Source organism: Diadema antillarum, unplaced genomic scaffold (assembly GCF_040938485.1).
Source record: "Diadema antillarum isolate AM-2024a unplaced genomic scaffold, OU_Dant_1.0 scf00000156, whole genome shotgun sequence".
Taxonomy (NCBI): domain Eukaryota; kingdom Metazoa; phylum Echinodermata; class Echinoidea; order Diadematoida; family Diadematidae; genus Diadema; species Diadema antillarum.
In genome coordinates this window covers 1647133-1661694 of record NW_027271045.1, presented here as the reverse complement: position 1 = coordinate 1661694, position 14562 = coordinate 1647133, and the positions used below count along the sequence as shown (strand labels likewise).

The window sequence follows — 14562 nt, the reverse complement described above, 5'->3', positions numbered from 1 at the left end:
AGGAAATTGTCATAAGCCAGCCCACAATGCATGCAGCAGCCATACTATTCTTAGTTTTAACAGACGATAGGATGTACTCCTTATATATATTTTTTAGAAAGGAGGAAGAAAGGCATAGAGAAAGAGGGTAGACATATTGCATTTCACAACATGCATTGCTCAGTAATTTGCTGGGTTGATGTTTTCAAGTCCATTGTGACAGCCAAATAATGCACATATGTTTGTTTTCCATGTACAAGTAGTTGTTTGTGGTAGAGTATTGTAGTTATATGTGAAATATTGCTCAGAATGACAATGCATGTATTTGCATTCTAATCAATATGTTACAAAGTCAATCACTTTCATATGACACAAGTCATTCCATGCAGTTGTCGCATAATCTACATGCATAGTGTTCATATTAATTTGACAGTTGTCTTCTACTCCGGTATCCACCTTTTCTTTGCACAAAGGAGGAATATTCTACATTGTATGTCTAAGTCTGCCTCGAGGTAACATTACTCATTCACCAGGAAGGTAGCCCAGCCACAATGTAACTTTCATCTCTAAAACTAACTTTCCATCCATGACTAGTGTTCATATAATTGCATATTTTTGGATTATTACATATGTGACCAGAACAAAGGTTTCGGGCAAAAGTCAGGAATTTTGAACATTCATTTTTTCATTGAATCACATTTCCCATTTCCTAAGCTTTGCATTGATATAAAACACTTGTATTCTCTAGCACTGTATGGTTACATATAAAGTGAAATATGATGCACTTTTTAATTTGTTAGCCTGACAAAATTTTGAGAAAACGGGCTTTGACAATTCGCCTCTTGCTCAAAGACAATGTCCGAGCTGCGATGCGAGGTGAGAAACACTCATCTGTGCGATGTTGCCAATCAAGATTAAGCCTCTAGCAATCACAGCACCTTCTGATTGGCTCACTGAGAGAATCAAAATCCCAGCGCACCTTCCTCTGAACTCAGTGTATGGAGCCGACATACACCATGATTTTCACTCGGGTTTGTGTACCAATACGTCTTCCAAGATGGCACATACGTTTATTGTGAGCCTGCAGGTGTACGTGTGTATGGTGTACGTATTCCCCAATCGCATCCACACGCCATGCCCATGTGTGCACGAAACAGGAGCGGGTGGTGCATTCGTATTAACATCCGATCTTTACAAGTCACGTTTTCATTATGTTTTTGTTTGTTTTTTTCGTCATTGAGGACCCTGAAGGCAGAAAAATTGCTTGAGCTGGCCAAGGTCACGCTTCCTGTTGTTCTGTTGTTGTTACTATTTTTTCCAAGCCATGTACGTGTTGCATTGTGCGATGGTGTTTATTATATTATTAAAAAAAAAAAACATGACTTCTTACCTCGTGGCACCCACAGCCATTCATGGTGCAGTCTTAACGCGAATATGTGTTTCGTATTTGAAAATTAGTCATTTATGACCGCTCCTTTCCTCTCCTTTGCTGTCCTTTGAGTCAACTTTCTTGTATTTGCTGTCATATTTACTACGAGCACACTTTTGAGAGTATTGTAAGTTTTCTTTTTATGTAATTATCAGCAAATTGGCAAAAATAATGGTCAAAATCTGTGTACCCTGCATGGGAGGGAATTTTCTCTTGCGACTATTGCCTGAAACTGTTGTCGTGGGTCACATGTGTATTGTTTGCCTTCTAACACATTGCCATGGCATAGGCAATTTTCTCTTTTAAAGAGCCTCCTCACCAATTAGTTTCTGATTTGTTGTTACCTGTAAGGTGGATGAATTTGTGCCCTGTCCCCCATTGCTCTTCGTAATGTGATAATCACATGAGTTCCTTTCTTTTCTTCACAGGGATTGTTCTGGTGAACCTCATGACCCATGCAGCTGTGAGAACTGGAAGAAATGGAGTGAGAAGATTGCTGAGATTCAGCCAGAAAAATGTGAGTCCTGTCTGAAAGCAGTGGGATGTGTCCTTGACGCAATTGTTGGTTTGTTGCTATATTAAATTGATTTGCACTTTGCTTGATTCAATTTGTGGCGTATATACCAAAATGATAAATTGTGGTAGACTTCCGTATTTTGTGTATGTGTTTTCATGAATATAACAGGAAATTGCAAAGTGATGAAAGATTCAGAATTATTACAGTAATGTTAATAGCATTTTAAGCAAGACTGAAGCCTTAATAACTGAATAATTGTGATATGTAATGTTTACACAAATATTTGCAGTGAGCAAGACAGATGAAGAGACAGAAAGTGCTGCAAACTGCTTGTGGCTTATAACAAACTCCAAACCATGCCCTAAGTGCCATTCTCCCATCCAGAAAAATGAAGGATGCAACCATATGAAATGTACTAAGGTAAGAAGACTTGACTTCAGTAATGTGTTACATGATTGAACAGAGATTTGATGGGAGTGATGATGGTCATGAAAGTTGTGGTGATGCTGATATGGATGCAGATGAGAGTGATGATTTTGTTATGGTAATGACAATGACAAAGATGATACTGATATTAATGGAGCATTTACAGGAATGAGAATGATCTATGCTGTTTTTAGCGTTGTGTGTTGTGTGTCACATGTAAACTTTTTGCATTTTCATCTTCTTGTTGAGAACCCCATGACTGATTTTCACCAAATATGGCAGGTAGCATCCCTAGGGGGATAGGATCTCGGTTTGTTCAAATGGGCACCATGCCCCTCCTGGCCCCAATCCCCCCCCCCCCCCCCCACCACAAAAAAGAAAAAAAAAACAACAACAACAACAAACAAACAAACAAATAAAGGAATCTTTATTAAAAAATCTGCCTTCTCTAGAAGCAAAAGTGATGGAGCTAAGTTAATAGTATGAGTTTTAAATAGCACTTTGATGACTGTAGTTTCAAGTTTGTTCATGGCAGAATTAGGGGTGCCCCTCTTTGGAATCAGGGGAGGGGTCCTAATGTGGCCCAAATTGTACATTTTCATCTGGAACTTCTTGAAAACCCCATGGTGAATTTTCACCAAACTTAGCAGGTAGTATCCCTAGGGGTATAAAATTTCAATTCCTTCCCAGGTGGGCCCAACCACCCAAAGGAAGGAATCTTTCAAGATTTTCTGTAGAACCAGAAGTGATTGAGCTAAGTTAAAACAATCAGTCAGTATATTGATGATGGTTGTTTAAAATTTATTCATGGCAGAGTCAGGGGTGCCCCCCCCCCCCCCCCCGACCCAGTGGGGTGGGGTGGGATGGGTCTAATATAAATTGTACATTTTCATATTCTTCTTGAAAACCCCATGATGAATATTCATCAAACTTGGCAGGTAGCATGCCAGGGGGTTAAGATCTCAATTAGTTCCACAGGGCACCATACTCCCCTAGGGGACCCAATCCCCCCCCCCCCCCTCTCCCACATTAAGGAATTCTTCTCCTCTAGAACCAGAATTAATAAAGCATCTTTACTATGAGTTTGTATATTGATAACTGTAGTTCCAAGTTTGTTCATTGCAGATCCATTGCTGTTCCCCCCCCCCCCCCCCCCCCCCCCCCCGTGAGTTGTGGGGGGGGGGGGGGGGTCAAAAAGCGGACCTAAATTGTACATTTTCATCTTCTTGGTGAAAGCAACATAATGGATTTTCACCAAACTTGGCAAGTAGCATTCCTGAGGGGATAGGATCTCAAAGTCTTTGAATGGACGTCATGCTTTCCTTGAGGGCCCCAGGGGGCCCAAACCTCCTGAATTAAGGAATATTCAATAATGTTCTTCTCTAGAATCAGAAGTGATAGAGCTTTAAGTCTTTTTTTTTCTTAAATTCATAGTCCAACATTCTATAAAATACAAGGTACTTGGCAGGTATTTTTACCGGTGTGATGGAATATGAAAATGGACACCTTGCCCCCAGCTCTCAAGCTTCCCCTCCCTAAGTTTCCAATGTTCTCAGGTAAGAGTCTGCATGGAAGGTGAACTTGCGATACTCCGGTGAGCGCGAGACCCCCGGGTCTCTTGTTATGGCTACTGCCCGTCTGCAAAATGTTGCTTGTGTATGTTTCTTCTCTAGTAGTCTTTGTCAAAGGCTCTCCCATTGTAGTGATTACAGAGGGAGCAAGCAGAAGGTCTTTAGGTGAGATTATTCAAGCCACCAGTGAGAGCCAAGATCTAGTGACAGGGCCTTTAGAAATCTGGCTGAATTTCTCAACTTACTCCTTTGAATTACCAAATTTTCTACCAGCATTTTGGTAACAAAGATCACAACCAATATGCAGAACACCCTACAAAGAAGTGTATGCATGTATGTTTCACATTTACGGCCTATGGTTTAGAATACAAGATCATACTGTGGCTAAATTAGTCAGTGGGAATTGTGTGCCAGATACCAAGGTTTTCTCCTGGTCATAAATAATAATGACAATCTCAGATTTCAACAATCCCCTCGCTAAAGTGTTTGTCTTGGGGTTTTGTGCTCTTACCTAAAGCAATAACTCTCAGTGCTAACAACAGTGTGAGGGCTTTGAATAAAAGGCTACTCCTGTGGTAGGGGTACAGTCATGTCATATTTTGTGCAGTATTTCAGAATATGTAGATATTCCTTGATAGGTGTTCTTTTACCTTGGATTAATTTTTGTATACTAATGCCTCCCCTCTAGTATAGGCATGATTAAGGTGGATGGTGTTGGAAATACATGTATGTGAGAGAGAAAAAAATATATATATCTTGTCCTTTTTGTCACTACTGGTGTTAACATGTAGATGGTGGTAGTTACACATAGGGGAAAGAATGGAATTTTTCACTGTGCCAATTGTTTCCTTTCCAGTGTAAACATGACTTTTGTTGGGTGTGCCTTGAGGTCTGGAGTAAACACAGCTCAGAGACTGGAGGTTATTTTAGGTGCAATCGCTATGAAGTTGTCCAGAAGGTGGAAGAGAAGACAGAAGCATTAATGTCAGAGGTCAGTAAAAATGTCACAAAGATGTGACTGCTTTGCCAGCATTCTCCTCAGACAGGAATTAACTCTCCATCATGAAAATATTCAGCAGAGAATGTAGGATTGGTACTTATTTTTTCCCCAAGCTGTGTTACCATCTCTGATCAGTGTCATTTGAAATATTTGCACAAATATGTCAGCGTACATGCTGGGAGAGCTGTTGTCATTTACTGCCACAATGATAAAAGCCAAGTCTAGATCTAACTTTGTCAAAACTCAGCCATGATAAGAAAAGACAGTAGACTGTTAGTGATTGTACAGAGCACCATTTCCTTATTTGAAATCAGATACTGGAAACATACGATGTATATATTTTTTAGTGATTATTTTTTTAGCGATTAATTTTTTGCGCTAAGCAGCTCAAAAACAAATTCCTAGGTTCTGGAATTGTGCTATACCATTGCTTTACACTCATATGTTTATCCATAAACGTGTGGGACAATGCTGCCACTGAGACACGTGTGTGTGTGTGTGCGTGTGTGTGTACGCATCATACACAAACACTGTGACTGCGAGCTGCGGTGATTGGAGGATCCTCGAGAGGCCAGAAGACGCGTGGTTCTTTTGGCCTCTCTTCATGCGCATGCGCACTGAGAGTGTGCGTCCATTCGGAAGCTCTCGTGGCTCGCTCAGCCATTTTGGGTCAGGAGATTTGTAGCACAGAACTCTTGTAGTCTAGAGTGTTGTTCGCTGACCCATTGAGCCAGCGCTATTCTCATTCGGGGTCACTACAGTACATTTGATACAGAATGGGGGAGGCAGCGTGTTGCGTTCGTCTCCGTGCCGCACAAACCACTTGCCACGATTGTAAGGCTTTAACTTGTTCAAAATATGCAGGGGGGGGGGCTCCCAGGCCCCCCCTCCAGATCTCGGCCGTCGACCGCGTGATCACAACGAAAATTGGCACACACATTGCCTATGATGTAATCTAAAATATCTTGAAGTTAATTTTTCAAAAAATTATAATTTATGCTAAATTATGCTAATTTATGCATAATGATGCATGAAATCAGACAATCTGGTATAAATCACAAAATAAAGCTCGAAACAGGCACTTTTTTGTGTAAATATTCTTTTTAGTGTCCTTAGCAAATGTAATAAAAAAAATTTTGATATCAGAAAAAATTCTTAAGTATTTTATTGTTTTTTGAATTTCTTATATATTTCTTTGTTTTTCGACTTTATGTTTTTCATTGTTTTTTCGTTGAAATTTGTCCGCGACATCGCTCCGACCAAGAAAATATGTTATTCATTGATTTTAATCAATAAAACACCAAAATGATCATGCTTTTATGAAATTTGCCTGTAAGCACAGTTTGCATTGAAATTGTACACGAATTCACGTTTTTGAGCAATTTTTTGTCTGACATGCATGTACATATTTATGCGCAACTTCGGAACCGCGCGCCCGGGCGTCGCAAATTCGGTGTCAAAAGATGCGGAAGACTGGAAAGAAAAAAGTCGTGAAACGTCGCGGCGATAGCTTTTTGCGATTGTGATACATCGCGCGGAACGTCGAGGGGGCCTCGGAGGCCCCCCCCCCGTGGCCTAGTTAGGGTAAACTTGAAGTTGTGTATTATGCATTTTGTATTGAAAGGTTAGAAGCTGTCATTCGTAATCTGTTATTTGTCCTCTTCATTTTGATCATGCAGAATTAGTAGTTGAAGTAAGTAAAATCTTGCCACTAGGTTTATCATACATGTGATGCTAACATGTTTCAATCCTATTAAAATGATCCAAACCATCATTGACAAAGAGCACCATGCTATCAAGCTTGTTGCAGAAATTTGTTGCACCAGAATTTAACAACAACTTATCCCAACTTGTCATCATCTAGGATTGGAGTAATACAAATCATATTCTGTTTTTCACTAGAAGCAAGGTGATGACTTGTATACATTTTGTACAATGAAATAACAACATGATCAAACAAGTGTTACAAGACTTCAGCAATCCTCCTTATCTTCCTTTGCATCAATTCTTGTACAAGATTATAAACAACTTGCTTTCCTGCTCTGTAAAGACAAAAAAAAAAGAAAGTCTTCATTTGCAGATACAAGGAAGCTAATGGTAATGTTATGCAAATGAACTTTATGAACCATGTCCACATATTCAGAAACTTGCAATTGACTGCTGTATGTAGGAGACGCGGTTGTGATTGTTGATGAGTAGACTAAGTTATAGGGCAGTTTCCTCTTTAAATTTTCTCCTGTTTTCACTAATGTCTTTCAAATTGGGAGAAGTGATGATACCACCTCATACCTATATGTGAAGTAAAATTCCATTTATTTGTTAAAGTAAACTTAAAAATGCTGTGGAATTGCACTTTAAGTATGTTGGGTATATTTTGTGGAAATGTTTACAGTTGCTTAAATCAAATTAAAGCTCTCTTTGTTTTGCATCCACTGTTTCAGGCTGATAAGAGGAACAAAGAGATGCAGGAGCTGAATCGCTTCCTCCACTACTACACCCGTTTCCGTAACCATGAGAACAGCTTCAAGTTGGAGGAACCACTGCTCAGGAAAGCACCCGGCAAGATGCGGAAACTGGCATGCCATTCGGAAGCCAAAGGTAAAAAACCTGGCCATTGTATCAGAAATATTGTGCAACTACTGCAAGATGAAAATAAGAGCAGCAATGGCAAAAATGAAGTTACCATTCCAGCAATGGAAATGCAACATGTCACATGTGAGTGTGTTAGTCATGGCTGTTTATTAGACAGGGACATGGAGTTCATTATCATTATGTATCCTTCTCACTCACAGATATCTGGCACCAAACTCTGATAGTTTGAGGAGCAATAAGAAACTAGTGCTTGTCAACATGCAATAGGCAGACAGGCAATAGTAGGAATATCTTCTTCAGAACAAGCTCATGTTAAGTGCAGACATTATTTGCAATTCATCATGATGTCCAACACATTGTATGAATCAATAATCATATGGACATGAAAACTTTCATCTGTAAATCAAAGATATAAATGACATTCCAAATGAAGTATCAGGAAAATGTGTTTGCCACTTGCATTGCAGACATATTTTATATACAGTAGTAAGGGGAATTGGGATGGTTCTATCTCATTTCTTGTTTGCTTTGTATTTGCAGCATCTAGAGAAGAGACTCAGTTCATCCTAGAAGCCATCCAAGAACTCCTGGCAGCAAGACACATACTCAAGTTCTCTTATCCCTATGGTTATTATCTGGAGGACAGTGGGGGCAGCAAACAGATCTTTGAGTTCATGCAAGTGCGTATGAAAGACTTTAACCCAGTGGTAACTGAATTGCCCGAAACTGCCCGTCTCATTACTCCCTAAAATGCCAGAAACAGCCAGTCTGCTTTTTTTTAGTTTTATATTTTACCACTTTTATTGTTTTCATATAGAATATATAATTACATAATTTGAAAGAGGTCAAAGGTCAACACAAGTATGTCAAAATTACTTCTGTGACACACCATTCCCTTGGTAAAATCTTAATAGGCTTTCAAATAAACATGATTTATAATAGACCGAAAATAAACATTCATTTAGCTATTGTACATAATTTAGAAAGTTGTCTGAATGAGAGTAATATTGCTGTACCTTCTAGGGAGCCAAAGCCCATTATATATGGAATCTTCAGTTGCTAAAGGGTTAAGAAAGAATATCAAATGCAGGTTGTGTCAAATGCAGCAGAGCGGTATTTGTCAATCAAATTGTGGGCTACACTGAATACAGTAAAGGGTTTTGAGTTACAGAGTACAATGAGCTCCACATTTTTTGTCCGCGAGTTCGAGCACGGGACTATGAAACGGGCTCCGTACATGTGTGTGTCCGTGTGTCCGTCTGTCCGTCTGTGTGTGCGTCCGTGTGTGATCAAAATCTTCAATTTGCTACTTCTCTGTCATTTATGAGCCAATTTTGATTCTGTTTGCTTTATATGATAGCACTACATGGGAGCTTTGAAACTTCTACACAGAATTTCAGTTGTGACCTTTGACCTTGACCTTTGACCTATATTGTACATTTTGCTACAAAATGCTACTCCTTCGCCATTTCTAACCCGATTTCGATTCCGTTTGCTTTATGTGATGGCACTAGTTGAGGGCTTCAAAACTTCTACACAGAATTTTGACCTTTGACTTCTTTGACCTTTGACCTTGATTTTTTTACCTGTATTGTACATTTTACTACAAAATGCTACTTCCGGCGGGGACATGTATTACGCACTGCGTAATTTCTACTTTTCCTTGTTTGCAATAATTTCAGAATGCAAAAATTTTTCACTGAAATTTCATGACTTTTTTTCTCTCACATCTTGTGCACATTTTGAGACCTTATTCATGAAAAGCGGGTTATCCTTGCAGAGATGTAGCGTATTTTCATGACCACTGTCAGCAAAAATGGCACAGTTCCAATGACTTTCATGTATGCGATATAGGTGTTTTACAAGAAGTGTCAGATGAATGTTCTTCTCAGATAACATTCCTTTTAGCTATCATCAACTATTTTAGATGAACAGAAACAATGACCAAAAAAAAGAAGTACATGAATTTAAAACAAAAATAATGAGAAATTCAAAATGGCCGGGGCTATGTAGGGTTAATCTATAATTGCAATGTACAATGAAATAAGACTGAGAATATCAGAGACTTCCTTATTGAATCCATGTTGATATGAAGACCAATGTGTCTTTATACTTTGCAACAAGGAATGCACTTCTTTATTCATTTGTATTATTTGTTTGAGTTATTCATATTTTTCTCAATGCATAGACCATAAATTTAGTCTGGAGGCAATTTATATAAAAATCTTGCAGTTGGACACAGGGGCTCAAGGTGAATGTGCAAAATCAATCAGTCTGTTCCAGCTTCAGACAGTATGACACAGATGAAGACTAATGTCCACACTCTGTGGTGCAAAATTTGCTTGCCAAAATTTTGCATTCCCATTTGACCAGCTTTCGCAACCTTTGCAATTGTTATTTTTGAACAAGTACAATTCTGGTTCATGTTCTGTAAAGTCTAGCACCAGTTCCTTCCTCCACATCCACATGTCTTTGTTTAATAAAATAAAAGTTATAAATATCCTCATTTTGAAAATCATGTAACCTGCATTTACTATTTCTGTCTCTCCTCATTCGTAAGAGCAATTTAACCAATTTTAAATGATTTGTTCTGATTATAATGCACAATATTTTGATGTAATGTATCATACCGTACTGTGCTGTATTGTATCATAGAATTTTATCTTGTATCTGGATATTGAATTGAATGTAGTGAAGTTGAGTGCATTATGTCATGTAGTGTCACACTAAATGGATCATATTATCAGATCATATTGTCTTGTTCTCTCCTGTCTCATTATTGTCACTTAGAATGAGCTTGAGGAATCATCTGAGACTCTGTCTCAGATGGTTGCAAGGAACTACTTGAGAACACCAAGAGTCAAGGTAATCCAAGCTGCCCAGCTAGCCAAGAGGAAGCGCTATGAGTTCCTGTCAGCTGTCAGCAAGGGCTTCCTCCCACCGGATGTCTCCCCTGACTCTCCCTCTAGGAGGAGGAGGACCAGCTCCTCATGGTCCTACCAAACATGGGATGATGATTCTGATGGGGAAGTACGTTTGAATCACAACCTCGTATGTTTTCATGCTCTGTAGGATCATTTCACTGTGCTTATAAAGATCATGCTTAACCCGTTGAGGACAAGTCCCGAGTATACTCGGGCAGGGGTCTATGGGAAATGCGTGTTGCAGCAAAATCAGCCTGTCCTCAACGGGTTAATGATACTATCAAATATATCTGTATTAAGCAGGCTTACACTGTTTACTGTACATAGCCTAGACCAACACACACACAAATGATATCATAGGCCAAATAATAATGATGGTAATAATGAGATGTGAATTTTCTTTAATTTATCTCCCTCTACAAAAGAAATTTGTAAGATCGCAACTGCTGATCTGTAATTTAACAAACATGTTGGAAAAAGGAACCATGGGACTAGAACCTGTCGTCTACTGCTTTCTGGGCAGTGACACTACCACCAGGCTGTCCCTGCTTGCCGGCAGTGACACAATGAACTTGAAACAAATACCCAAGCTCCTAAATTCTGACATTGTTATGTTTCAGTAGCCCAAGGTGGACAAGGCGTTCATGAAAGCAAGAGAATATTAAATTGCTAAATTTGTTTTTAAAGGGAGGGTACAGTTTCGGTTGGGCCAGGGCTTCAGGTTTCCAACATTTTTTGATGATGATTTTTATGAGATGGTTCTTATGACATGGAAGAACATATTATTCTAAGAGGAATTCAGTTAAAGGGACTGTACAGTACTGGTTGAGATGAGGATTTAAGTTTATAACATTCCTAAGTGAGATAATGAGAAACCTCTTATGAAATATGAAAGAGCTTGTAATTTCGAAAAGGATTCAACAGTTATTTGGTGAAAATTGGTTTTCAAATGGCTGAGATATAAAAAAAGTGATAATGATAAAAGGCGACAGGCCATGCCTTTAAATAGGATCTCTTTGTTTCACCTTGTTTTTGGATATCTCAGCCATTTCAAGACGGGTTTTCATCAATTAAACTTTTGATTCCCCTTAGAATAGCATGCTCTTTGACATCTCATAGAGTGGTTTCTGAATATCTCGCAAAATGTCAAAAGCTAAATCCTCACCTCAACCAGAACTGTACAGTCCCTTTCCGTTTATTTGATGAAAAATTGGTTTTGAAATGTATGAAATATCCAAAACAAAGTGATCCGAATAGAAGGTGGGGCCATTTCCAAACTGATTTTCGTCAAATAGACTCTGAATTATCTTTAATAGAATTGTATGCTCTGGAGCACTTAATAAAATGGTTTCGAAGTATCTAAAAAAAAGTTTTAAGCTGAATCCTCATCTCAACCAATACTATAAATTATAGATCATTAGTTGCAATAATACTAATTTCATTTGTTGTAGGAGACAAATGAAGAAAATTTACACCTCAACCTTCACCCCTCTGCTAAATATTCTCTTTCTTTCAATGATAATGACAGTAATGATAATAATGATGGTGATAACGATAATGGTAATAATTATAAAAATAGTAACAGTAATAATAATAATATAATTATAAGAAAACTTATTGGAGCAAATGAAATACAGAAACCAACAAAATGCTACCTACACATAATGAAATTAATGTCAGAACATAGGAAAAACCAGTCATATGCTAATGATGCAGTAATGAGTTAACAACATCAAATTATAATTATCACATATACCATCAATATATGTAATGTAGTAATGATGCTACTACTACTACTACTACTACTACTACTACTACTACTACCACAACTGCTACTTCTGGCTAGATTTGAATTCGTCATTGCTGACAAATTAAGTCATCTGTAGCAATCTGAATGCAGAAGTAATGATCACCAGATGTCATCTCACAATCAACGATAACTCAAACCTCAATATTTGAAAAACAGAATTTTCTCATAGACTTTGCACACAAAATTTCTAGCTCAATTCTTTTTTAAACAAATCATTGACATCTGAGAGGGGGAGCAATGTCCTAGATGAAGTACAACCATATCTTTCAGTATCTGCAGTATGAATCAGATGGTTCCATTCCATGTTTTCCCCAATTTTTTTATAGATTAAATTCAAATCAAATTTGTACAGAAGATTTGCAGTATGATGATTTATAAAGTATGAAACGTCTTGAAACAAACCTGAGGTGTGAGATAAGAGTTTGTTGACTTTATATTATATATGAAATTTCATCTTCACTTAGAAAAAAAAGCCAAAGGAAAAAATTAACCTAGATTTAAAGTCGTCACTGAGGCGACTTCTAAAGGTGATGTGCAGGATCCTATATTGATTGCTTTTGCTCATCACATTAAAAAAGGGGGTATCACATTCATTTGTATTCCCAGAGGGGCCATAAATGAACTTGAAATTATCTTGAGATACATTTGTCTGGTCAAGTTCTATATGCATATGAAATTTTAACACATTTGCACAAACAGTACCTTAGATACAAAATAAGAGAAAATAACCTGTGTGCGTGTGGAAGTGTTTTGATATAGCAAGCATCATACCTGTGAAGCTCGATAAAGTCCTAAAGAGGGCTGTAACATTAACAAAATCAAACTGTGACAATCTTTGCTTTAGGACCATTTTCACTTTCAAATGTAGCATTTTAAATTTCATCTTTTACCCTGATTTTCATAGCCATGATGGCCATGTATCAGCTTGCCGTTGTAAATGTCAGAATGTGGATGATTGGAAAACAAAATTCTCCAGATATAAACCTAATAAGTACCAGGGTCTTTCGTTGCAAGGGTTATCATCGTTGCATTGTGAACTTGGCACCTGTGAGTCTTACAGCATATGTTTATCTTAGAGTGGAGAAAGATTACATGGAACTTCCTGAATTAAATCTGCACAAAATTAGAAAGAAACATTTGGTCATTTCCAAGGCTTGGAGAAAAAAAGTGTAATTTCAGCATTGAATAGTGTCATGTAAGCATTCAACCTGACCTTTGACCCTTAACCTTTGACCCTTGACCTTTGATGTGATTCCTCATAACTCCCAAGAGACTCATTGTCAGGCAATACATATATAGGTTTTATGAAGATACCTTCAGCCATTTCCAAGATAGAGAGAAAAAAGTTATACCTTATGTTTTTACTTGACCTCCATGTATGACCTTTGATCGTGAGTGTTTGTACCCACAAGCATTTGAAAGTACAGCTCTCTTTTTTGGAATTTAAACTTTCTTGTTTTAAGTGTTTTTGTCCCCGCCGAACGAGTTCGAGCAGGGGACTATGAAACGGGCTCCGTACGTGTGTGTGTCCGTGTGTCCGTGTGTCCGTGTGTCCGTCTGTCCGTGCGTCCGTGTGTGATCAAAATGTTCAAAATGCTACTCCTTCGCCATTTCTAACCCGATTTTGATTCTGTTTGCTTTATATGATAGCACTACATGGGAGCTTTGAAACTTCTATACAGAATTTCAGTTGTGACCTTTGACCTTGACCTTTGACCTATATTGTACATTTTGCTTCAAAATGCTACTCCTTCGCCATTTCTATCCCGATTTTGATTCCGTTTGCTTTATATGATGGCACTAGGTGAGGGCTTCAAAACTTCTACACAGAATTTTGACCTTTGACTTCTTTGACCTTTGCCCTTGATTTTTGACCTATATTGTACATTGGCTACAAAATGCTACTCCTTCGCCATTTCTAACCCGATTTCGATTCCGTTTGCTTTATGTGATGGCACTAGGTGAGGGCTTCAAAACTTCAACGCAGAATTTTGACCTTTGACTTCTTTGACCTTTGACCTTGATTTTTGACCTATATTTTACATTTTGCTACAAAATGCTACTCCTTCGCCATTTGTTACCCGATTTCAATTCCGTTTGCTTTAAGTGATGGCACTAAGTGAGGGCTTCAAAATTTCTACACAGAATTTTGACCTTTGACTTCTTTGACCTTTGACCTTGATTTTTGACCTGTATTGTACATTTTGCTACCAAATGCTACTCCTTCGCCATTTCTAACCCGATTTCGATTCCGTTTGCTTTATGTGATGGCACTAGGTGAGGGCTTCAAAACTTCTACATAGAATTTTGACCC

At 38.3% G+C, this 14562-nt stretch overlaps 1 protein-coding gene across 1 annotated transcript in view; it reads left to right on the top strand.

Moving 5' to 3' along the window:
- Window positions 1-14562, top strand: part of LOC139722048 (ankyrin repeat and IBR domain-containing protein 1-like) — a 137129-nt gene that overhangs the window by 77572 nt on the left and 44995 nt on the right. The window contains exons 11-16 of the mRNA XM_071633367.1: window positions 1837-1925; window positions 2215-2345; window positions 4779-4913; window positions 7364-7520; window positions 8055-8194; window positions 10305-10544. Of these exons, the coding sequence (XP_071489468.1) occupies window positions 1837-1925; window positions 2215-2345; window positions 4779-4913; window positions 7364-7520; window positions 8055-8194; window positions 10305-10544 (892 nt within the window). The remainder of the gene's footprint in view (window positions 1-1836; window positions 1926-2214; window positions 2346-4778; window positions 4914-7363; window positions 7521-8054; window positions 8195-10304; window positions 10545-14562) is intronic.